General features: G+C 40.9%; 1 protein-coding gene across 1 annotated transcript in view; it reads right to left on the bottom strand.

The window, feature by feature from the left end:
- The window catches only part of LOC311043414 (polycystin-1-like protein 2), a gene marked incomplete at its 5' end in the record, with an annotated part of 28,755 nt that extends 3,366 nt beyond the window's left edge, over positions 1-25,389 (bottom strand). Inside the window, 35 exons of the mRNA XM_084054650.1 lie at positions 98-231; positions 502-832; positions 1,217-1,402; positions 1,496-1,636; positions 1,737-1,833; positions 1,934-2,409; positions 2,553-2,772; positions 2,869-3,095; positions 3,571-3,770; positions 3,898-4,044; positions 4,162-4,340; positions 4,939-5,040; positions 5,188-5,418; positions 5,722-5,912; positions 6,216-6,441; positions 6,795-6,926; positions 10,763-10,883; positions 11,153-11,277; positions 11,367-11,507; positions 11,953-12,090; positions 12,218-12,397; positions 12,506-12,648; positions 13,534-13,767; positions 14,012-14,153; positions 14,254-14,365; positions 14,577-14,775; positions 14,964-15,156; positions 15,343-15,470; positions 15,583-15,993; positions 16,492-16,721; positions 18,923-19,070; positions 20,377-20,487; positions 23,990-24,169; positions 24,265-24,423; positions 25,083-25,389. Coding sequence (XP_083910776.1) covers positions 98-231; positions 502-832; positions 1,217-1,402; positions 1,496-1,636; positions 1,737-1,833; positions 1,934-2,409; positions 2,553-2,772; positions 2,869-3,095; positions 3,571-3,770; positions 3,898-4,044; positions 4,162-4,340; positions 4,939-5,040; positions 5,188-5,418; positions 5,722-5,912; positions 6,216-6,441; positions 6,795-6,926; positions 10,763-10,883; positions 11,153-11,277; positions 11,367-11,507; positions 11,953-12,090; positions 12,218-12,397; positions 12,506-12,648; positions 13,534-13,767; positions 14,012-14,153; positions 14,254-14,365; positions 14,577-14,775; positions 14,964-15,156; positions 15,343-15,470; positions 15,583-15,993; positions 16,492-16,721; positions 18,923-19,070; positions 20,377-20,487; positions 23,990-24,169; positions 24,265-24,423; positions 25,083-25,389 — 6,622 coding nt within the window. The remainder of the gene's footprint in view (positions 1-97; positions 232-501; positions 833-1,216; positions 1,403-1,495; positions 1,637-1,736; positions 1,834-1,933; positions 2,410-2,552; positions 2,773-2,868; positions 3,096-3,570; positions 3,771-3,897; positions 4,045-4,161; positions 4,341-4,938; positions 5,041-5,187; positions 5,419-5,721; positions 5,913-6,215; positions 6,442-6,794; positions 6,927-10,762; positions 10,884-11,152; positions 11,278-11,366; positions 11,508-11,952; positions 12,091-12,217; positions 12,398-12,505; positions 12,649-13,533; positions 13,768-14,011; positions 14,154-14,253; positions 14,366-14,576; positions 14,776-14,963; positions 15,157-15,342; positions 15,471-15,582; positions 15,994-16,491; positions 16,722-18,922; positions 19,071-20,376; positions 20,488-23,989; positions 24,170-24,264; positions 24,424-25,082) is intronic.
- Between the last annotated feature and the right edge of the window lie 1,245 nt (positions 25,390-26,634).

Genomic DNA, 26,634 nt, shown 5'->3' with positions numbered 1-26,634 from the left:
CACAGAATGTTTGCCAATTTTCACATAATGTTCGCCTATTGCCCAGAATAGGAACACTAGGATTCATATGGTTAAAGTTGTACAGTAGATGACTAACCTGTGCCTATGGTCTCTAACATGAGCGTAACAATGCAGAAGAGGTTGACATTGGCATTGTACACAGTGAACTCCACAAAGATGGCTTGGGTGTACACATCAAGCCAGGTGTTGTCAAATAGGTAGTGGAGAGTTCTGCAGAAACAAAATATCGGCAACTTTCAAAATAGGACCAGATTTGTGAACATGAAATCAGTTTTGCCAAAGCTGGACACATCTCTTGATATAATGACAAACTAAACAAGCCCCAGGAAACCCAGTATGTGGGGATAGGGTGACAGGGATATGGGCATATTTTGAGGTTGATAGTTATTACCACTACAATCAAATGAGACAGATTTAGATGTATATTTCTGTATACAGTATATCTAAATCTATTTTCGTAGTTTACATGCTGGGACTTACCTACTAGAATTCTGTGAATCTGGGCCTAATTCAACAACAAATCCCCCTCCCCTGTACAACACCACACTGCCCCAGATGGGTTGGGCTCTAAGTCGAGCCTGGGACTGGTACTTCCAAGGGCTGTGGAGGCTCTGTGATGTATTGTGATCTGCAGATTGGCTCCAGCCTGGGCCATAGGAGCCTATATCCTCCACCTCCCATGAGTATGGTGCATGACAGTCAGGTACAGACTTCTGCATGGAGCGGGCAATGTGGCAAGAGCTCTTCTGCACCCTCACTTGGCGAAGACGGGCATTACCAACTAGCTTAGAGTTCCCATCTGTGATGAATCCTGTTGTAGGTGGTAAGGTGATAAAACAAAATAATGCATTGATAGATGAGATTAGCATCCAATTGTTCAAGAAGAAGAGGCTTATAATCACTTATAAATCTCCATAGGGTCTTACAGATAACACTATCATAACACAATACACTTGTATTGTACAACAGTATGTTTATACGTGTTTTATAAATACAAGTTTCATAGAAAGGCAAGTGTCAAATACTCTGTTAAACTTGCCGTGATGTAAGAAAAACATGGATGAGCATTTTAGTCAAGGTATCAGAGAGTAAAAAGCTAAACTATATTATCAACGACAACAAAAATCAGATGTTCAGATATTAAGAAGAAAATCTAAAAAGTTAAAAACATGTATGCCCTCACAACATCACTTACCTGGGTACTCTCCAAAAAGGTTGGTCAGTAAAGAAGTGTTTGCCCAGTTAAACACATCACTGATACTCATACTGTCTGAGACACCTTTGCTGAAGCTTTGCTGAATGTGCTGGGTCAGGAAGTAAGCATTGGGGTCCCTCTGGCCATATGCCACCAGGAGCAACATCCACATGAATCCCATGTAGGCTGCAGGACAATCACACACCTCAGCGTTATATAGTGTAGCTCAAAATATAATACATATTTTGCATGTGCTTGCTCTACAATGGCTTGACTTACTAAGAATCTCCTTAATGAGGGCAAAGACTTTCTGCTCTTTAATCATGTTGTTCCTCATGCGCTCGATGTCAGTGGGCGGTGGTGGCTGATAGAAACTGCATGTGCTATCTCTCCTGGCCACTCGCACGGAATCAGGATCATCTACAAGCAGATATATTGTGTCCAGTTTTCTTTTGTTGGTGTGTTTGTTTGTCTTTAGAAATGTTACAAACATTTCATATGGAAAGGCAGGTAACAGTACCTGGGATTCTGAGTGTATCATCTATCTGTGGATCACCGTATTCCTCTTGATCAACTTTCTTCAGAACAAGAGCAAAAAATGCTGCAAAACCAAGAACCTGTGACACACAATGTGTAACTTTAGTAACAGACACTCACCAGCATGACAAATGACTTGTAAGTATTTCACATCATATTGTAGTGTGTGACGTTTCTCACCTTCAGAGGTTGGGTAACAAAGAGACTCTCAAAGAAAGAGACCACCATGGAGATGAGCCAGCTGATGGAGCGGTCTTTCCCATAGGTCAGCCCGTACATCATAGTGAAGTATCCTGAAACGCAGCTTGTCGCCACCACCAGAATCCACCCAACAAATACAAACCACCAGGGGAGGCCACCGGTACAGCACTTCTTCCTGCCACCGTCCCCATCGACGCTTTCTGCTGGGCTGCCGCTGTGGTCCAGCCGGTCCCTGGCCAGGCTGGAGGAATGGAGGTGATGCTCCACAAGACCCTTCATGCCCTGGACTTGCTGCACAGCCCGGTTGTAGCTATCAGAGTTTGGAAAGCGAGAGGGTCCCAGCAGACCCAACTCCTTCTCAACATGACGTAACTGTCTGTACAGATACTGCCTGTTATTATTCCTCTTCTGGGAACCGTCCACAGTCTTCTCTGGGCTGCCACACACGCTGCTCTCTGATGATCCAAAATATGTCAATATCATTTTGGTCGACATAATTGAATGTATTCCAAACAGATCCAGTGATTAAAGCAACCCTTCAACCATTAATAAATCAAAACAGATTTCATCTTGGAACCACTGGATATGAAAAGCTTACCTTGCAGATTTACTGCACCTAACGTGAGGATGATGGAGCTTGTTTCCCGTTTGGAGGCATCAGTGTAGAACTGTCCACCTGCTCGGTTCTGCTGCCTGATGATGTCCTCCACCAGGGAAAGCAGAGTGTTGATATCAGCCTGTTGACCAGGCCTCAACTCCAGATGAGGCATAGGGCTTTTCATGGCCTTTGAGAGTGACTGGGCAATTCTCTTTATGTCCTAATATATAGATACACCACCACACAAAGACCATCAGATACACTGAATAGATTCAGCTATTATTAATTTTCATTGTAAGTGTGTGTCACATTCCACCTTGATCACAGTGTCGGGTGTGATGTCCTTCAGTTCCTTGTGTGGAGAAGAATTCTGTGAGGGAGACACTCGGCCTGTCTTCCCCTGCTTGGAACCATCTGGTTTACCAGATTTCTCTCGAGGCCGAGTGTTTCTGAAGATACTCACAATAAGGAGATTGATTGGAAACATGATGATTGAACTTTGAACTCCAATAACAACCTGTTGCCAGGTGAACTCAATGTGACCTTTAGAGTTGACCAAAAAAGAAAAAAAAGAAGAGTTAATTTATGTAGATTCAATATATTAAAGGGCAATATATCGGCTAGTGGTATGAAAGATGTTCTTGAAGGACTTTAAATATCAGAACCCTTAAAGGGGTATTTCACTTTAAAACACTTCTGTGGTCATTTTAACATCTAGCCTACTCAGGCTCTTGTGTGCACACCAGACAGTTTTTAAGTTGCTTGTTTCAATATTTATATATTTGATATTCATTGGATCAGACCCTCCTATATAAACCTTTTCAACCTCAAACTTTCCATGCTACGCTAATGGAAAACACACATCCCTGGTTCTAGTGACAAATATTATCCTTGTAATGCATGAAGCGCCCTTCATTTTGCAATAAACTACTCATCCATTAGAAGGACGATATTAGTCACTGTAAGAGAATCTGAACAGTGTTCCCTTTAAATACTTTATTTTATAGTAGTTCCATACCCAGGTCCATGGTCTGCTCAGAGGGGTCTGTGGGGATGCCCCAGAACATAATGCTGGTCAGCATGGTGCACAGCAGCAGAGAGAAACAGCATGACACTCGCTGCACACGGGTGAAGGTGCTGCTGGGAGGTCGGCTGATCACAGAGAACCAGATGTGGCCATCACGGAAGTCCTTTGCTGTCTTCATGAAGAACAGGTTGCTAGAATATGCATTGTGAGCACAAGAAGAAGATGGATTGAATAAACACAACAGAGTAAGCATAAGAAGAGCTGGAGCTGGCTTTTTACGTAGCAACTTGACTCTATGAGACGCATGAATACACATACCTGAATTTCTTCAAATCTGTTTCTGAGGCAACAGGGAAAACCTTGTCAAGAGAGTACTCTCCCATATCTATGGCCAGCCAGGAATTACAAAGAAAGTGCCATTTCTGGCCCGTCTCCAGATCCTGCACCATCACTTTGTTGATATACCTGCATACAAACTTGAACAGTGATCTCCGGTTCCTTTAATCATGATGCAAAATCTGTAAAATGTTACCTCAGGAAAATATTATTTTGTCAGAGGAGTCTGCGCGCTTCTCGCCATACCAGGCAGGATGTGGTCCTGAGTTATCATGCCACAGCCTGATGTTAAGCACCTCTCCCAGGGAAAAGGGTGTCGTCAACAGGAACATGTCCACCCCTCCTCTCTCAAACACAGGCTTCTCAGAGTCTATCAGGTGGTGTGGCTCACTCTCTCCCTCTGTACCGAGCAGAGTTACTGCCACCTGAAACAAGACAGTGTATATATAAGTAAATGTAAGCCAAGATGTTCAGATGTCCAGAGACGTATTTAGATACCATTGAGGAAAAGGTCCTACAGCTGGTCTATTCAACTGACCACCTAATTCGGCCTGTAAGAGAATTTGAAGTGGCCCTTTGATCAATTCTGAACATTCATTTGAGAAAGAAAGACACTGATGCTTGCCTTATTTGGTCAACACGCAAGCATCATTGTACTTGATTTTAGAGAGGAACAAGTCTGTGGGCTATGGAAATTCTTAGACAGAGCATATATTTCCAGGGCAATGGTAAATTAAAAAATGGTAAATGGTGCATTTATATAGCGCTTCTATCCGAAGCGCTTTACATTGATTGTGCCATTAACCCATTCACACACACATTCATACACCAATGCAATGATATTGATTACTGTTCATTGAAACAGCACTGATGCAATACGGATGTACTGATATACTGACATATTAACATAATTGTGTGTGATCATTGGTTTTATATCAATTTCAGGAAGTCATCACAGGAACAGCAGGTGAACACTAGAGAATCCTTCAACCCCCCCTTCATTTGAACATGTAAACCACTGACCTGAGAGGAAGTGGAGGCACCACGTCGATGCCCAGTGCTGATAGTCAACATGTAGCGATACTCAGCCAAAGGGTCATTGTCGTCCAGAACTGTTATCTTCACCTATATTTAGACATAATAATTATTCAAATTGTCAACGCAGTGATTTACAATGTGCCACTATACATCAAACCTAAAATGACTAACTTAGGATCAATAATTAAAACACATCAAGTATCATGTGTTTGGAAACTCGTTGTTGAAACAGACCTTAGATGAGTCCTGGATGTCTTTCCTGCGTGCCCATACAACCACCACCAGATAAGCAAGAAAGATGGCTCCCACAAAACATACCACCACAGGATTGGTAGTGAAAGTGGCAAAAAGTTCTGCAGTCCGTGACACATCCACCACGTTAGGCATTACAAAGAAGGAGCTCCCAAAGAACGTTAGGTGATTACAGAGGCATTGCGTGACCAATGGCGTGGTGAGGGGACCGACCTATGGAAAAAGCTGCTGTTGTAATCAGATTTCCATGGATACAGTGATGTGACACTTGTGGTATATTGTTGCTGTCAGGCAGAAACTTTTTTATGTTTTGTCATAAATAAAAGCCCTATTTTATACTTTATAGTGTGACAGTGTCACGCAAAAGTAGCTTAAAAAAGCTTTTAAGCTATTAAGAAGAGCTAAATCAATATATTGGATCCATTGGAACACAAGCTTTTTGTCCCCATTTCCTGAAAAGTAACAGTTTTGGACATAAAAGGTTTCCACCCAACAGTACAGATATGTTACACTCACCCTGCAGCCATCTTCACTCCAAGAAGCTTTGGTTTCATTCCAATACTTGCACTGGGCGGCAACTGTACTTATAGATACAGTGGCATTGACGGATTTGACTCCTGCCTCCACCATGGGCTTCACAACAAGATAGTGGATCCCAACATCTCCTGTTCGATCCTTGGGACCCAACACCCATGTGTGCTTCTCCTCTGCATGCATCAAAAGGATAAAAATTCACACACTGCGCACGCACACACACACACACACACACACACACACACACACACACACACACACACACACACACACACACACACACACACACACACACACACACACACACACACACACACACACACACACACACACACACACACACACACACACACAGTCTCTCTCTCTCTCTCTCTCTCTCTCTCTCTCTCTCTCTCTCTCTCTCTCTCTCTCTCTCTCTCTCTGGCTCTCTCTCTGACTCTCTTTTGCTTCAAAAATGTGAGTTGATCTATCCATACCTTCTGTGGAGTTTTGGAGAGGCATTTGAGTTTTTGCGACATATTTCTCATCAGTGGGATAATCCTCATATCCTAAATACAGCATGAAAAGTATATTTTCGGAGGGCTCTACTTTCAGCACCAGTGTCACGTCAGGTGAGGTAACATCAATCATTAATGTGCTGAAATTGCCCAGGTCCAGGACTGTACTGTTCTCCTGCCCCCCATCAGGTCTTGGTAAGAGAATCTAGGAACCGCAGAAAACCCATTATTGTGCATAAAATAACTACATCTGCTTTTTTTGAATAGCCAACATATAAAATCTAAAATGACACAAGATGCTTTCCTGGTCTTAATGGGTTAATAATCAAAATATTGTCCCGGACAGCTGGCATTGCGGTCCGGGCACCTAGCCTGACAGCGTTTTGTGGGTCCGATGACCTTTGCTGAGTGTACTATCAATGAAGGCAGAAAAAGCCCAAAAATATCTTTACTTTTTATTCATATTATACCCCAAGCAACTAAAGTCTAGTCTACTGGTTTACATATTAATATATTTCCTTAGACTGTTGGATCAATAATTAAGAAAGAGTATCCTACCTGTATCTCATTCTTCAGGTTTCTGATAGGGATAACTGTGCCGTTTGGTCGAGTGAGAGAGACAGACCCCACAGTGCCAGTGATGTTCGATCCCTTACTCCAAGAATAGGGGTCCTTCTCAAAACTCATCATCTGTAATATGTTATAAGACTGGGCTGAATTTCTCTTAGAACAACATACAGTACATAATCAAAGTACTGCCTATTTTGTTTTTGTTTTACAGAATTCTATCTACTTACACATATAACATATCTGGAGTTCTCCATGAAACCATATACTGTATAAACAAAACCAACTACTGTAACAATGACCGTAGCCTTTGAAACTTGTTCAAGCTGAAGCCCTGTGTGAAGTTTCTTTCAAATCGGAGTCCAAAAGACGGTGGTGGAGACAATAACCCTAACCCTTTTTTTTAATGAATAGCAACAATGACCTTGACCTTTGACCTTGAGCGCAGAATGCTGAAATGAGAACACATTCAAGCAAGCATGGTACTGAACCCCTGTGTGTACTTTCACACAAATTAGACACCAGTTGAAGGCAGTAGAGCGATGGCAAACATGTTAATGGGTGATCGGATGAAGGGAACACCGTAATACGACCCGTTGTTGACGGGCATAGAAAACATTTTCCTTATTGGATACGATATGTCCGAAGGTTTCACTGATCACTGATGTCAGCTGAACCTGGGCTAGAGGTGGACTGTACATTTACTTCATAAAGAAGTCTCACAATGTGCTTGGAAGATTGGGGCTGTGGTGGACATCACTTACATTTAAAGAGGTGGTGCCATGGTTTTGCACTTTTTCTGTCTTTCATGTGTCTATGAGGTTGATAGAACTTCATTAAGCCCCCTGGTGGTGTTTTTATGGTGTTTTATGTCTTCTCTGACTATTTTGAGTTTCTTCCTGGTGGCTGAAACTTTGAGGGTCAAACGTGCCAATAGAAAAACAGCGCTTTAATGACACAGTAGACCCCCCCGCCCCCCTCATTATCAAAACACAACAGGTGTGGGCATGAGGAGGAGGAGGGACTAGGACAGGAGGCGGAGGGACTGGTTCAGGTGGGAGGTGCTAAGGTGAGAACCAGGTATACTTAATGAACTGGAGGTGTGTCCACATAAAAACATAATTTTAACACTTTCTGTACACTTTTTTGAAAAAAATCTTCCTCCTATAGTATAACCATAATACCTGATGATCATGTTTAGGGGGGGGTCACTGAAAATCACGGCACCCCGTCTTTAAGTTGTGAGATGCCCCTCCAGATGAATGTATACTCACTTATATAACACTAGAGTTTCGGGGGGCTACGCCCCCCTCAACCCCAGCCGCGCACGGGGCCCAGCGTGGCCGTGTGTATATTGGGGGACCCAAATCGCCGGAGTGAAACTGTGGAAAAGTTTTTTTGAAAAAGGAAAAAATTTGAAGAAATAATATTTGTTATGTTTCAGGGGGTCCACAGGGGGTCCGCGGACCCCCTGATGGTCCACTGACCCCCTGTGGAGTGTTGGGACGCGCGGGGACACCCCTGGAACATTGCGGACCATTTCGGTGTTTTTTTTTTTTTCATGAAGGTGGTTGCTTGTTTCTGGCGCAGGCTGTGCAAACCTGGCAACCCAGCGCATGCTGCCGCACGTTTAAGTGGCGTAGCGTCATGAGGGTCAGTGGGGCCGTGGCTCGGTCAGTGAAGACCCTGTAGTGCGGATGATATGTGGCATAGAGGGGCAGATTGTAAATCCACAGAGGAAACATCCGTGGGCTACCATTGGTTCAGCGATGTGTGCGGTCGCCCTGCGGCCCCTCCTCCTCCACCAATGTGCAGTATTGAGAGCCCTGACGTCACAACAATTGGAGCGATGGGCACTGCACTGTGGTTGGTTAGGGTACACCTAGGGCCCAGGTAGAACCCAGTTAAAGGCTGCATGGGCAAACCCAGTTAGGACCCGCCTTGGTCCCACATAAACATGGCTAGTTGGGGCCCACCTAAGGGCCAGGTAGAAGCTACTTATAGCCTGCATGGGCATCGCAGTTGGGACTGAAGTGGATGCCGCTGACATTGCTGACATGGGGTCCATATGGTTTAGCCCACCTTGAAACCATATGGGAACTACGCTGGCATGCTGGCTGTAATGCAAACGCTGCATCATACCTGCAGTGTGTAGTTTGATGTTGTGTGTGTAGCAGATGTACCTGCAGTGTGTAGATCAATGTCCATAGGAAAGTCAATGCCCAGCAGTGTTTTTTTTTCCCCAGCAGAGTTTCTAGTGTGTCTGTGTCTCTCTGGAAGAGGTTGCACATGAACTCTGCAGCCGCACTGAGGCGCTCCAACACAAACACTCTGACATTAAGCTGCTTCACACAACAAACATCAGCACCACGCTGCTGTTTGTCCAAAAGACACAATATCTCCTCTCCCACCGACGTCATGTGTTCATTTATCGACAGCCGTACAGACTCCTTTTGACACATTTTACGTCGTTTATCCAGCTCTCACTGACTCTCCACATCGGGCTGTTATTTTGCTGCGATCAAGTCAACGATGTGAGAGATTAGCTATCACAGACGGACGGACAGGGGGTGAAACATAGTGTTGCGCCATGCCTTTCGGCCTGGCGGAGACAATAAAAAACCGAAAGTAAAGGAAATGGCCATTTCTGCAACAGAAGTAGTCAATAAACTATGCTATGAAAACATGGGCCACATTGGCAAAGAATGTAAGAAAGAGGCAATCATGTGGAAAATAGCCGATCTCCAAGCTTACAAAGCCTGTCAACGTGAGGCGTTTCGAGCTTGTAGATCGGCTATTTTCACAATATTTACTTGTGGAACGGAGTCAAACAGAATGGGGGGGTCCCAGATCAAGTACGTGTATTTGGGGGGGGGGGGGGGGGGGCGTGAAAGGGTTGATAAACACTGCTGTAATCGGAGCGAAATTATCTGAAATGACTACATGACCATAATGCAGCCTAACATGCGTGGCACGGGGCGGTCCTGCCATTACGTTAGTTACTGTAGTTGCTGTGGAGCTACATAGTTCTCCAGAAGACACACACAAACATACACCATCTACAATGGACGAACTGAGCAGCAATATAGACATTCACCACACGAACGTGCATTGGTGACAAAGTGATTGCACAGCCGCTGCAGGCATGACAACCAGGTTAGCGTTAGCGACATGGCAGCTATCACAGCGCCCTGTCCGTCGTGCTGCAACTGCCTGTGATGGCTACAGCAGTAACAGCAAGCTGTCTGCGATGCCATTGTCTGGAGACTGCTGTTAGCGTGACACGACCAATGAGAGTGAGCGCTGTAGTTGTTGCTAAGATACGGTGGCGTCTCTGCCCCATAGCTTGTAGATCTCTCACACATGATTGGCGTAGGCTGCGTTGCCAGGTCTGACTTTGTGTCTAAGCAATGGTCGGCTTATTTTTGCGCGCCTTTGGGCTCGTTTGCATTGTGCGCACGGCAGCGCTTGTTTAGCGTACGTCAGCGCGACGTGGCAACGGACGTGGCAACGTGAAAGGTGATTGGCTGGTGAAAAGAAACACCCGACGTTACACCAGAAATGGTGCCTGGAGAAAATGGTGACCAAAAAAAAAGTTTGGAAAAAAAGGAAAAAACCCCCGCAGCGGCTGGCAGCTGTTGTGGTGATGAGGTCGTGCGCACGGTAAACGGTACGAAGCTGCCTCCCCTTCCGTTTTGTCCGACATTTGGTGAGTAGAATTAATTATGTTGCGCGGTGGAAAAGCTGTAGTGAGCAGTGAGATGTCCCCTACGCGAGGCGTAAATTCAGCGCGGCCGCCGTGGCGAGTCAGTTGCCGACATGTGGTCTGGCGGTGCGTTGTTTATTCGATAACAGAGCTGTGGGGTGTCGCACCCAGGGTGCGGAAGTTGCTCGCCATTTATATAGTTAGATTGTCATATGACATAAAACACATACTCCCACTATGTACACACACTTACTCTCAGATCCACTGGCTCGCCTGGAGCTAGGACATCAGAAGGTAGTGGTGGAAAGGAAAACTTGGTGGAGTTCTGTGTCTGTGTGGCTATATTCTGATTGTGGAGCATTTCAGGAGACACTCTGATAAGATGAGACACAAAATATATAGTCAGCAATGGATATTTCTTAACCACTAAAACCCTACATACTAGTCCCCCACGGGTCTATAATAGGCTCCCTCCATTTTCCTTCTACACCACATTTCAATGTCAAAAATAGCAGATCTACAGGCTCACAACAAGCTTTTAGATCGGCTCATTTCGCAGAATGTTCATCCCAGAATAGGGACAGTAGGGTTCATCATGGTTAAATACAGTATATCCCCTGATTCAGTTCCAAACATCTCTTACCTGTTGACATATACACTGATCTGACCCATGCTGATAATGGTGGGGCTTCCATCAAGCTTTCTACCAGTTAACAGCGCACTCTGCACCTTGTCCATTCCAGTAAGAAGAAAACCAGAGACCTTTTCCTGGAGTGAAAAAAAGAACATGCATACTGATCTGTAAGAGTGTTTAATGAGGACATTGAGGAAGAAACAGAACAGAGTCATGTTCTTACATTTGATGAAGCATCCAAGATATTACTGGCTGCCTGAACAATAGGTGTAGCAGCTTCTATAACCTGTCCTTCATTCCCTCCATCTGGATTGATGGAATGGAGAGTGGAGCTGAGTTCTGCCAACAGTGAGCTAGTTTCTACCTGCAGATGATTTGAAAACGCACAAAAGATTATGGATGATGGATTCTTCCTCTGAACTTCAACATTTAGCAGATATTCAAAAAGCATAAATAGCGGTTTATTTTTCCACCTTTAATACTGCATTATAATTGTATTACTGTATAATGGTAATGTATAATGAAATACAATTATTCCTTACTCTCACATCATCAGCTTGTGCATAGAACAGATTGTAATGCATTTTAAGACGTATTTTTCTTTTCACATTTATGTCATTCTTCTTTTCTTGACCTCAAAATCATGTTTATTTCACCATTTTGTCTGATAATGTTAGCCTGTACATCTGTTGTCATGTGGTCAATTTAACTCAGAGTATGTACAAATGGAATGGAACCAAATGGACCCCATATTGTTCCATTTGTATACTCTTTAATTAGTACTGGTGATTTTACTGTGTATAGCGTACTTGAGCAGAGGGACTGAGCTCATCTGATCGATTGGTGAGTCCTGCCACAGCTCTGGCCGTCACCTGCACCTCCTGGGTGGAATTACTGGGAGAATCCCGCAGAACTAGACTCATTTTAGTCAGCATCTGCTCTCGTAGCTGCAAGGGCGGAATCAGTCATTATTAAGTAATAATGTAATGTAAGTGCTTTTAATCCATTGGGGAAACAAAACAAAACAACAGTAGCATTTCATGTTGTATACTTTCAGCCCCACCACATGCTGACCTTTGTCCTTGCTTCCTTCTGATCTGCACTGGATTCTAAGTTCAGCATATCGGACACAGAGCTGAATATCTGTCCCAGCGCCCCTCCAGACAGCAGACCCTGTTGCTCCAACTGAGCAACAGAATCATCTACTGCAGATTGCAGAGCTTCCACGGAGGAGCCGGAGGTGCTTTCCCGTACCTTAGGAAAGATAAATAACCAGCTCGACTCATTGACTCAAGGCCTATTACTGCATCAAGAGAACATGCTGTTTTCTTGATGTTAAATGGATAATGACAGATGACACACCTGAGTGATGATAGTCGTGTTTGTCGTCTTGTCTCCATTTTTCACAGTCACTACCACAGATATACTGTAGTTGTCATTCTTATCTCCAAGCGGAAGGAAGACAGACTTTACTTCATTCATTTTACTGCAGCGCAGATATTTGCCTGAAAAGACAAGCAGCCATAGTTTGAGACGGACTTAAAAGTGAAAACAAAAAGTGTTTTGTTAAAAGGTTAAAGCACTATATTTGTGACAATAGGTCTACTCATTGCTACAGAGTGTTTGTTCAGCAACAGGGATCTCCTTGTCTCTCCACCCCTTTAATAAACAGGGGAAAATGCAGGTGGGTTGCCAATTTTCAGCAAATCAGGAGAGAGTACCCATTCATCAGCTTCAATTTTATAGTGTTCCAGTTCCAATTTTGTCTGCTCATTTCTTTGTGTCATCACTTCCATTTTCACAATTTTCACTTTTTTTTCACAGTTTCATCTGTATCCTGTGCACTGGAAGTGCTGGAGAGAAATCAAGACTCCTGCTACTGTAACAAACACTCTATATCAATGAGTACTATCAGAATATAGAGCTATTTAACTAGCCTGATTATCAGCCTGAAGCTGTGTGGAGCTTCAGTCTGAAATTGGCTCCAGTGTCGGCGATTACAAGGGGGAGAGATTCGAATTTCGCTAAACCAATCACAAGAGATCTACGGATCCGCCTACATCTGACATCATCGCACAGCTTGTTTTAGCAGAATTTAGCAGATATTCACTGATTGGCTTGTCGTTAGACCCACCCCCACCTCCGACTCTCATTGGATGGTACTTTTTGTACTGAATAAATCCTAGGTTCACATTTCAACACCAGAACTAGAGGGGCAGTCCACTCAGAGAGTGGGCGGGGTATATGGTCTGGAAGCAGGCTACTATTTAACAATTATTTTAACAAAAGAATATCACTTACCATACTTTTAATCACTTAAGCCCTATTTTTTTTTAAATAACAACGATAACGATTAACTAAAGAGACGAAGATGAATTATGTCTTCTCACCTGTATCTGTATTAAAGCAATACTGACATCTGCCTATGGAGCAGAAGGAGCTGGTCTTGCAGGTAATACTGAAAGCATCCAACACTGTTCCTGACAGTGGGGAGATGCTACATGAAGGGGAACTATCACTAGTAGCTTCATGTGGGTCATCATCATCCTCTTGTGAGTCAGCAGCCCCTGGTTTACGTGACCTGAGCCTAATAATATATCTAGAAAAGCCTGGTTCCGTCTTTCCTGCAAAGAAATAAATGATTGAATTGAAGTTCATTCTTTAAACTAAAGACATACAAACAAAAGGGAAATGTGAATGAACCTTTCCAAAAGTTAGACACAAGAGAAGCAAGTCGATCATAGTGAATATAAAACTTAATTTATGCACGCTCACCGGAAGCAAGTGACCTTTAAAGTTTAAAACTGTTATTTTCGGCAAGCAACACTGTCTGACGATGTATAAATCAGGATTAAGACGGAAACACACCATAGGCTATCACTTTGAGATTTGAGTTTCTAGCCTTTGCGTCTTTAAGATGTTGGCTAGATACTGTGTAGTCTCTGTTACCAGCCTGCTCCTCTATGAGTGGCCTTCTTGGAGTATTGGAGTAACAGTTTTTGAGGACACCCTATGGGGAAAATTGGAGCATAAAGAAGTTAGCCTTTTTGCGACAGTCAAATAAGATGTGCATATTTTGTGAGTTTGATTTAAGCAGAGGGTCAAGATACCTTCCAAGGTTTGGGGTCCTCGATGTGCCAAACTACTTCTGGGCAAGTTGTTTCACATGTCAGTTTTAACATTATGTGGTTGCTTATATTTACTGGCGAACAATTATCACAACTGTAAGAATGAAAGAAAAATTATAGCCATTAAACAATCATAAGAAACTTGAAAAAGGCATAAGTTAATGTATTTTGGGACATTTATTTCATCCTACAGTGTGATCAAATAAATGGACTGCTCTATTGACTTGAAAGAATTATCATCACCATATGAATGTCCCAAAAAAAAGGAGGAAATTGGCAATTGATCAAATGATTGAAGGATTTACCTGATGGTGACACCTCTGAATTTCTTTGGAGTAACAGTGATGCACTGAGACACTGATGCAAGATCAATCCATTTCCTGAACCATGTTGTTTTTCTCACAGTAAACGTGTATTTAAAATATTCAAATGGCCCTGGGAGGCAGTCTTTCTCAATGACATGAATTACGTCTGTTGAATTGTCATTGCATGTACAATTTCCATCTGTATGGACAAAAGCATTTGGAGAAGTAGGACCACAATAATAAAAATGATATAATAACTGTATGCTATACAATATTATGTATTTTACTGTATGTTTTACAATGATCCAAAATATGTAGTACACACTTAATAATAATTTTACAGTTAGTATATTATTATCTTAAGTTGTTATTTTTGTATATAGTTACAGAGTTTATATGTAAATGCATAGGTCAGAGAATAATACTTAATACTTATAATATACTTACCACATTTCCACTCAAACCTGTTTCCCTCAGTACTAGGTAATGTTTCAATTCCAGTCACCTCCAGTGTGACATTCTGACTGTGGTCAACCAAAACATCTGGACTAACAGTAATATTCAAGTAATCATTATCTGTCTAAAAACAAAAACAAAACAAAAGTCAGCATATACAATCTTTTTTTTGTTGTACATACTATATTCCTGAAAATAACCCTGTTAAAACAATCATACAATTTACATCATATCTCTGGAATAGTCTACAATGACAACAAAATACAGTCCAATAGTGCACAAAAATATTTTGTGATAATTCCTTACATACCGAGTTTGAATCATCTTTTAGTGGAAAGTCAGAGTAATTCTGACAAGCGTTCATTATCTTCTTTAGATCCACATCCATATCCACAGCACTGAAGACATTGCTTGCTTTTATTTGTACATGTAAACGTCCTGTAACAGAACAGATTATATATTTATATCAGAATTTGCATTGGGCAGAACATTTGGCTTTTGCAATTGCATACATCTCATTATTGCATGGCTTACAGTATGACTTGAGTACCTTCAATTGGGCTGGAGAATGTATATGTTGTCAAGCTACCATTCAACATGTCTCTGGTCTCAGAGAATGTGTCAGAGTCTCCAGTCATAGTGAAGACAAGCTGCACAGGGGCTCCATGTTCCAGGGAAACGCCAATAATGAGATCTGAGGTGTTTGGACACTCATCACCCTCTGACATCACTGAGGCCTGCAAACCTTCAACAGGCTTCAGGAGACATACCTGCAGCTCTGCCAACACCTCAGGGGTTGTGAACCCATTAGATGCACGCAGAGTCAGCACATGACACCCAAGCCCAAGCTGCTCCGTCACTTCTGCCTTCACTGTGATGTTCTGAGGGACGGTTCCAATGTGTGCGGATGAACTTGCAAGCAATGCGTCTCCATTTTGGATTGTATAGGTCACATTTGTGCCTATATGACAGCAAAAAGGGATCATTCAGGAACGTGCCCAGGTGTGGAACATTTAGGCCTGCAACTATTATTATTGTATTATAATGATTATTCTATCGATTCCTTTTTTGATTAATCGAATAATCGAAAGTAGCAGATCTACAAGCTCACAATACGTTGTGATACGATACGTTGTGAGATAATTTTCACTGTATTTAAAATTTATGAATATCTTTTACACTTTTCACCTATAATGACATGCCCAAAACATTGATTCATTATTAACTTGATTATGTTGTAAAATGATGGATTATTGATATTTTGTATAATTGATTAAATCAATTAGTTTAAGGTAAGGTAAGGTAAGGTAAACTTTTATTGTCCCGAAGGAAATTTGTTAAGCAGGAGCAGCCCGGGTCGCAACAGTGCTTGCGCCTCCGTGTAGTGTTCTAGAGTTTGATTAACTGCTACAACCTAGGTGCATTATTCTCCATTTTCAAATGTCTTTGATTTACTTACCCCTCTCTACTTGCACCTGGATTTGGAAAAGGTTTCCATAAAGCACATTGCATTTGGTGCCATCTGTGTTCAAGTCCTTGCTGTAGCACTTTATAACAGCAAACTCTCCAACAGGCTCTTGAATGGTAATGGATTTCTGGGCTGTAACGTGCCAGTCACTGGTCGAACACTCCACTTGAACCATGAAAACACCTGGACGGGTGTAGTTGTGTATCACTCTGCTCTCCAACCTGATAGAGTAGAGAATGTATACATTAAATGTGTATTTATATTATATATTGTATAATATCTCTGATATAGTCTAACTGGTACAGTGTGTGTGTGTATATCTGTCAGGCCCTAACCTCTTTAAACCTTTTAAAGGTGCAATAAGTGATTTTATTTTTGATATTCTTTGCTATACAGTGTTTGTTCAGTAACAGGTCTCACTGTCTCTCCAGCTCTTTAGTAAACAGAAAATACAGCATAAACAAGGGAAAAAAGGAAGTGGTAACACAGAGAAACCCAACTGAAAATGGGTTTTCTTTTTATTAGAGCTGGCGAGACAGGAAGACCCCAGTTACTGAACAAACACTGAAGCCATGATTACTTTTAGAATAGAGCTTTAACTTTTTTAACAAAACCTTTTTGTTTTAGCAAAACAAATGTAACTTTTATTAACTGGAACTAATTTCGAAAGTTGTTGCATGTACAAATTTGCTTTCGTAAGTGTTGAACTTTAGTAGAATCTTGATGTGATGTTTTAAACTTATTTTGTTTACTGTCGGTGCTGCTTCAAGGAGGCGAATCACAACATAAAATAAACTAGAAAAAGTGCTCCTCGGTGCAACGGCCTCCGCCAGGTCAGGTAGGTCATTGTGGTCCAGCAATGTTAGGAATTTGCCAATCAGGATGGAATACGAAAAATCGGACGGATCCGTCTTGATCACATGACTATAGAGATCATGTGTACCGATTTGCGTGAAATGTTGATAATATCTGAAGGAGTAATATCAAAACAATTGTTTTACATAAGTCGGCCTCCTGGTGGTGCAATAAAAGGCAGATGTGAAAGGTTTTTCCTTGGCCTCTAGGGAGTGCATATACAAAGTTTTACACAGATCGGTGCAGTTATAGGTAAAAACACGAATCGGCCTGATATATAGCGCCACCATGAGGCTGATTTGAAAAAATGATTTGAGGCATTTTGTTCAAAACGGAGCATACCTGCAAACTTTGAAAGCCATTTTTAGCCAATTAGGATGGAATATAAAAAATCTGAAAGTCCCGTTTCGTTTAATGACTAGATACTGTGTACCAATTTGCATAATGTTTGTACAAAATCTGTAGGAGTACTGTCAAAAAAATTGTTTAGCAAAAATCTGCCTCTTGGTGGCCCTATAACAGACCCATGTGAAAGATTTGGGCCAGAGGTTCTGAATTGGCACCCAGGGAGTGTGTGTGCACAGTTTCACTGCGATCAAGCCAGTGGTGCTGGAGATTAGCTGTCCACAGACAGAATGACACACACACACACACACACACACACACACACGAATGTACGGAAGGACGGACGTACAGGGTGCAAAACATGCTCTCTTGCCATGCCTTTCGGCCTAGCGGAGACAATAAATGAATTGTACGCTGAACTGTAATTATTCCTGTACAGATTGCTCAAACCAATACTGCACAATGTATACACAAATGTATCTGTACATGGTTCTTACTTATTGCACATTATTTTAATCAAGACACTCAGCTCCCAGACACACACACACACACACACACACACACACACACACACACACACACACACACACACACACACACACACACACACACACACACACACACACACACACACACACACACACACACACACACACACACACACACAACCCCTTCCTATTTCTAATACAGAAATTCCTCAAGGGGCCTTTATCTTTATTGTCTTTATCTTAATTACCTTATCTTTTTTATCTTTATTATTGCTGTTATTGTTGTTATGTTGCTGTTAGCCCAGTATTTTGGACCTTGCCACCTTGCCTTGATATTGGTGATTATATTTTTGTTACACAAGACAACTGCCATCAGTGATAATATAACATAGCCATTTCACCTTCCCCAAATTATGTACCAGGACTAGTTATAATCACTTATATATTGGCAGAACCCACTTTGTTTACATTCATGAAGCAACGGTTTGATTTTGAGACCTGTTTCACCATCTGAAGAGAGGGACAGGAATCACTTCTTCCGAATAGCATATGGAGCACGGAAGTAACAGATAAGATGATAACAAATATTTGGACTTATCTTTACCATATAACCCAAGGCTCTACTAAAGTTCAAAATCACTAATAATAATTTGTGATGTCTGTCTGTCTGTCTGTCTGTCTGTCTGTCTATCTGGCTGTCTGTCTAGTTAAATGTTCTGCATTGCACTGCTCACTCTGCTGGGCTGTATGGATCAATGGTGTGTCCATCTCCTGCATTCAGTGTGCAGGTCAGGTTGCCCTTGTAAGGATGTAGGAGCCACTTGACAGTGATGGTGACATTCTCAAAGACAGCAGCCAGCTTACTCATTAACAAGTGGAGTCCTGAGAGGAAGAGAAATGTCTATATGAATTATGGAAATTGTTTTTGGCCTCTAGACCGAGACAATCAAGTTGATAATCAATCCATGAGATCTGCTCCTAAAGTGTGTTGTGTGATGTTAGGTCTAGATGTCAACTGGGTCAACTGATAACAAGTTACAAATGATCCATGAGCTACTTACAAAGTACAACGTCTGAGTTGTCATGAACTCTAGCCAATCAACAACAGTGTAAGTCTACATGTAATTATTGTGCTTTGCAAATACAGTGTGATAAAAAAGGATAGGAAGTAGACATCCTATCTAGCATCTATGTAACATAATTAGCAATATGTGTACAAGTAAAGAAACACACATAACATCTATCTAAAGCAGTGGTTTTCAACCAGTGGTCCTAGAGGGGGTTACAGGTGGTCCCCAGCTAAATTATGGAGTGTTGGTAACCAAATGGACCCTTATAGATCTTTAACTCTTGAGAGCGTAAAATGAAACCATTTCATTTCAATTCACACTCTCAAGAGTTATATTATTGTTAAACATCTGCATTACTTAATTAAATAATTGTTATTTTGATCAACGGAGAGCCTGTCATCTCATATGGCACCAACATCAATACAGCATGGAATTGTGGACAAAATCTCATCCAACAACAACAAAATATTCTAAGTCTTGGGTCTGAGAGGCTAAATCTCAATGGTGGTCCACGGCTCAAATGCCAAATAAATAAAGGACCTGAATATGAAAATGGTTGAAAACCACTGATCTAAAGAAAATGACAAGCATTTATCTGGAATAGTCAGCAACAGCAGACGCAAAGATAAGTGTGTGCTAGGAGATGAAGTACAGTCTGAAGAGGTCAGAGGTAACACATCGAGAAATTACTTAATTAGCCTGATTCATGCACAAAGGCTTATGACCTACTTGCTGACCTACTGGCCCGATAAGCTAAAGCTAAATGCTACAACAAAACAACAAAAACATTCAAATAGAAGAGTAGATAATATACAGTATAGAATATACGATAATATATAGATATTATCAATGCCATGTCATGCATACCTACCTACGTATATTGAGTGTTGACTTAATATGACTACAATTTTGTATTGTACTGTTAAACTGATTGTACTGTATTCATAACATAACTTATATATCAAGTCAATCTCTGTCTATATACTTTAAATAGGTACTGAGTTTATTTTGCTATTATTATTATTATTATATAATTGCATATAATGTATGTATATGAGTATTTAAAAATGATAAAGCTATGTCTAGTGGACGCTAATGTTCGTGGAGTGTCTTCTGACCATTTTTGCAGCGGTAGTCCACTGACAGATAACTTCCCAGCCCAGGGCAGGGTTCACCAAAAGACCCTCCGTCTGCAACAGCCTGGCACGCCTGCAGCCCATGACAGTGACCTGTAGAATACACACAATGACCTTTTAGCGTGATCAATTTATTCATGGTTTTCTACCGTATATCTTGAATTTTATCACATTAACCCTGGCATCCCTGTTTTGGACAAACAAAATAAAAATATACAAAATAGCTAAAATAGCAGTTGTATTGCAACACGTTGTGGGCTTCTAAATCCATCACCTAGTTCCGCTATTTGTTGTATGATGAATTGTAGCTTATGTCATTAAACAATAGTGGGTATTTCAAGAACATCTTGATGAAAGGTTTTTGTGTTTACCTTGCCTGAAAACAGAAAGGTGTACATACGATGTTAGCCAAAGAGAAAGGCCTACTACTGTAGTGTTTGTTTTGTGAATGTCACCAGCTCTAACAGTGCCATTAGCCCCAGACCATTGACTGTATATAAACAAACTGACATGAATGTGGGATGTCATCTAACACACAACATGTATTTGTTCTCAGTATAATCCTTAGATCTATAGACACAGTACAATTATCGTTTTTGTGTTTGACATGAATTACAAGTCCAAATGCATCTTTCGCTGACATCTCAGAGAGCTGTTAATATTTTAATATTGATTTGATTAGTTTCATTAATTTAAACATTTAATTTTCTTAATGTTAAAAGACCATTTATATAATACACTTAAAATAAGAAGGTGAAGGTATTGCATGTGGTCCCTGACCATGCATTTAGTATTGTAGGTAATGCAGATTTTTTCTCTCTTTTTTCCCATGGAACAGTGCACTAAATGACCTGGTAACACGTCAATGTTGTCAGTTACTGGGAAGTCGGAGGTCAAGAAATTCCACAGAAAAGGGAATTCGAATCTCAAGAAGGGGAAGTGTACCAAATTGCCTGATTGAGTCATCATTATTAGGAAATTAAACGGATATAAAACTGAATTCCCTTCTGTTTTCTACCTTGTTGTACTTCTGGCTTCTGTCATTTATTATGTGCTTTATAAATAAACTTAGAGTTGAGTTGAAATGTGCCCATATAATCGCATGTGCCTGCTCACTCATACATAAGATGCATATCAGTATATCAGTTAACATGAGTTTTATGGAAGGATGGATAAAGTACGAGCATGGAAAAACAAATTGATCTCTAGACCACTATTTCTGTTAAATAATGCCTGGGCTTGATATATATTTTTTGCACGTAGTATCGTGCAACAAATTAAGCCCTTAACAGTCATTATTTAATTTCAAGCTTTAACTCCCACACCATGCCTATTAATTCAAATATTTTCTTACATTTGATGGATTTTTTTATACATTTATTAATTTATATTAAATAATTTGATTTATGTATTTACATTTTTAAACATTTTCCCAGGCCTAATTATGCCATGGACCAGTAGTAGTCTGTGGACTATTGGTTGAGAAACAGTGGGATGCATAGCAAGTGTTACCAAAGCACTAATATTAGCCCATATCCCCATCCAACACCACAGTGGTCCCCAGGTTGATTCTTAGTCAGGGTGGTGGTCCCTGGTTCACAATCATTGAAAATCCCTGAACTAGAGTATAGCCTAAATATTGACTAAACAAGAGTGTTCTCCATATATGCGCTGACCCCTGCCAAGGCCTGACAAATCTCCCCAGTTTGCTCATTTTAAAGTTTGGTCTGATGGTCATCAATATCAATAGGGTTCTTCCTCTTGGAAGCATGAATGTGCACAGTTATTTTGTATGGTAATCCAGATATCACTCTTCAAGATACTGATGTGGGATCTTTATACTCCAATATTGTACATTTGGAGGACGTACGTGCAAGTCAAAATCAGCATCCGAATCCCTTTTTTTGGTTCACATCACATGTTTACAGGTATAAAGAAGTGGGTGAAATTCCTTTTTTGTGCAAGCTCCATCATTTGTAGTTTTCAGGAAAAGAAATGGGGGAGGGAGAGGGACAGAGAGAGGGAGAGCAAGGAGAAGAAAAAACATGCAAAACATAAACAATAGTCCTATCTCGCAGTGGGAAACTATGCCCCCTACTGGTATTCATTTGGAACTAATTGTTCATTATGTGTTTAAGTTTAAGTGTAGAAGTGTTCAAACAATTTTAAAGGCACTTGTATGGGAGCAGGTTTTGCTACGGAATATGCATGTTTATAGTCTTTGGGAGATTTTTAGTTTTTTTGACTAGATCACATTCTATTGTCAATTTATTTATGGTATTTATCTGCAATTTCCAGGCAATGCGACTGAACTACAACCCTTCCATGATTATTTAAATTCAACCAATGACAATAGAATCTGTGACTGATTTTGAGTAACAGATGGTATATCAAAGCTATTCAAGGTTTTAAAAGCCACATTTCTACTGCTTTTGAAGAGTCAGCCATGTGAACCGCAGCAAATTATTGTACAAATCCCACAAACAATTAGAAAACTTTTTTTTTTGTAAAACATTATGAGAACTGAGAACTGCTTTCCCGAACCATTATAGTTATATCCATCAAATGAGCTCCCACCACCATAAAGGAAACTTATCTTATCTAATGCATAAAGAGGACAACGTCATGTGGTTTAAGAAACCCTAGGGTACTTTAAAGTACCCTAGTGTCTTATACATATGCAATCACTATTCAAATGTGATGAAGATATTTACTGAACTGAAAAGTGAAGGGAAGAACAATGAAAGAGATAGCATTTGTTTGTATTGTATGTTATACATGCCCATGTAATTGTTTTTACGTAGAACACACCAAAATACTCCTCAAGGACAGATCACAAAAGGAGTTCCTGAAGTTTCTCTCCTTCCATATTGAACCCTTTTTCTTCAAGACCACCTGTGTATTCCTTGAATCTTATATGATAAAGATCAGACCTTGAGCAAACCACTACCTCTTTTCACACTTTTTGAGATGCTGTATGTTGGTGAGAGACAGACAAATATGGGCAAATACATCATGAAATATAATATATAATATATCTTATGTTTGACCTGTATCTGTTTCACCTTATGTATGACCTGTATCTGTTCGTAAGCATACAGATATGCTTGTGACACCAGGGTCACTGCTTTATCAGGACAATGTATGCCCAATGATACGGGATGCAACTATTGAGGTACGGTACATTGCATATACAACGTAGAACATCATGATTTATTGTGTACTTATTCATATCATACTCTGTTCCTTTTTGTATCTGTTATGACTCAGATCTATTGGTCACGTAATATGACCTGTACTATATTCTCTCTGTGTTTATAAAACTTGTTCTCCGAGCTCACTGCTATACCTACAGAGGAGAACTTCAACTACTCTTAGGACTACAACTACGGATGACTAAATTCAGAACAATAACCTTCTTGGTGGAGGTAATTCTGATTCTCCATGTTGTAACGCAAGTCAGGAGCAATCATGCAATATGTACATACTTTTCACCAGTATGTCTATCAGCAATTAAGCTGATAGAAACGACTATACACACAACAGAGAGATTCTGCATTTAGGTTTAACCATATAAATAATTAGTTCACAATACCTGTTACTGAATCCACAACATCTATCCAGCTACATTCTTCCTGGGGGGATGCAGTAAGTCTGGACTGGCAGTAGTGAATTGTTTTACGGCCATAGAAGCTGTCCTCTATCTCTATAACTTGACCAGAACCACACTGCAATGTAGCATTTTGGCCATCACATGCAATGGACCTCCCAGACTCTATGAAAAACAAAGAAACAAGTTTTTGGGAACAGTACACACACACACCATAGTTTTATCTGATACACACACAATAAACATTTTAAATATCATACCAAACTGACAAATAAAGTACAGTTCCTGGCTACAATTGTCCACGGCCTCCCACTGGAAGCCTGACTCCCTCCGGATGTGTCCACATTCTGCTTGTGCATCAGGGCTGTTCACCCAGTTATTATAGCTGATGTCTGAACCATCTAGCCAAGACAGAGAACCTGATGATGGATACAAAAGAAAAGTTTAATGGCTAATTTTAAAAGTTACATAATTATTAATAATATCTCCTGCCTTCAGTTCCAAGTGATATTGCAAAGAATATGTCATCACAACAGTTTATTGGCAGTACCAGTTTTTCTAATCTTCTGATGGTGGCAACATTTTCACAAGGACAATTGTATAAAAAGAAACAAAGCCATTCTGGGAACCAGTGATGAGCTGAATATAAAACAGAGATTAGTTCTTTGTGTAGGGAAATAAAGGAGGGCTTGTAAATCAGGGGACATGGCTCGACTCGAGAGAGATATCCAAATGTGCTTCCCTTCTAACAAACAAACACAAATCTCTCTATGGCACATGCAAGCTGCCGAAGAAGATAGTGGCAGAGACAACAACAAATATCCTGTATACGGGATATTGATTTTTGGTGTGATCAACTGTTAAAAAACACCAAAAAACACGTAAAAAAGATGTGTCTCTACACTCTTCATACATACAATGTGTGAAAATATTGAAGTATATTTTCAAAAGATTTGTGAAAGATCACATTCTAACATGAATGATATTTCACTATCACTATGCTATACCCAATGCAGTAAAATATCTATAGTCTTACAAGCCTTGATGTGAATCCCTGGCCTAGACTGTATCTACTTACGGTCAGTAGCAGCTGAGTCCAGGGTCAGGTTTGGAGAGGCGGGTGCCATTCCCAGCCACCAGTCCCTGTCCGGCTCCAGGTGCTTCTGGAGGAACTGCTGGGTTTCATCATTCAGGATGAAGGTGAGGTGTCCTCCACCCCGCTCACACCACCCCTGGGCACTGAGGAAAGACCGCTGTAGCTTCACAAACTCATAGCATGATCCGTCAAAGCCCTCCTGGAATTCTGGGCAGGATAGAACTTCAATCTCCTCCTCAGCACAACAACAGCTAAGCAAAAGCAACATCCAAATCAGCAAGGGAGACATAGTGGTGTGCATCCTTTCCATTTGCATCTGTGCAATGCAGGATTCACTTGAGTGACATTGTCTTTAAAGGGGACTGACGTCAGCATCTCACTGTCTGTCACTCCTCAACGGTTTTACAAGTCCTAACATTAGGCTGCATAGCCTGTCTTTGTGTGTTTCACATAATTCTTGTGTACAATGGACGGGGTTGTAGTGAAAGGGTATTGAGCGCATTGTGTCAACAGCTTCTGGCCTCTCCCCTGCCTCCATTATTTTAGTACTCCACAACCTGCAGAGACTGATAAGCTTTAGACTTAAACCAATTTCAACCCCCACAGACATCAGTCATTAGGACAATTTCCTAATGATTGTATGCTTTGGTCTGATATAACCTTCAGGGCTAGGCTAGGCAACTGGCAACCCATGTGCATTATATCAAACTGTTGCCTTTTCATTGATCACCAGGGTGTGCTGTCAGCTCATACAAAAACAATGTTGCTGCTGCAAGTAACACAAATCAGACATAGGCTTTCAACTAACAGGCTGAGGCATCCTCATAGCAGACCAGCCTAGCTAACCCACATTTATATGCTACCATTCAGGATGTCTGTTCAACCACTTAAGTCCTATTTTATACTTTGTAAGTAAAAACAGCCGATCTACTATTTTTGAAATTGTTGAGTATGTTCAGAAATGTTGTTCAATATAGAACATGTACTTTTTTTCACAGTATGCAAAAATGTGCAACAATGTTATACATTTGGACAGAAATAATACATCTAGATCCCTTACTTTTGGTTGCAAAACATTAGTGAATAAAAAACTCAAAGTATCTGTTTAACAAGGGCAAAGGTAAGACAATATGGTAATAAAGGGTCTCTTTCACCACACGCGAGGCAGTGTTATCAGTTAATGGTCTGCGTGAAAGAACTGTCAAATCACTTAATATTGTTTAACAATCTAAATTGCCTTATTTAGATTAGGTAGTATATGCATGAGTAAAACAGATGCCACCTTCAGATAGTAGAATACAGCATGCCAAGACATAATTCCCATGTCCAGTCCAGGTACAATGGGTACAGGGTTGGCCTGTGGAGAAATTGCCTAAAACTCTAACAACGTCAAACTGTATGTCTGCCAATTGTAGGCCTGGACCTCGGGGTTGTAAACTTGGTCATTCAGAAGAACAGCTCATCTGTTGGACTTCACACTCAACACAGCACTTCCTTGGGTCCTCAGCAATACACCCGCCAAGTATGAAATCGA

Source organism: Gymnoscopelus microlampas (genome assembly GCF_963454915.1).
Source record: "Gymnoscopelus microlampas genome assembly, chromosome: 1".
Lineage (NCBI taxonomy): Eukaryota > Metazoa > Chordata > Actinopteri > Myctophiformes > Myctophidae > Gymnoscopelus > Gymnoscopelus microlampas.
Note: the sequence above shows the minus strand (reverse complement) of the source record. Positions and strands in the feature narration are given on the sequence as shown.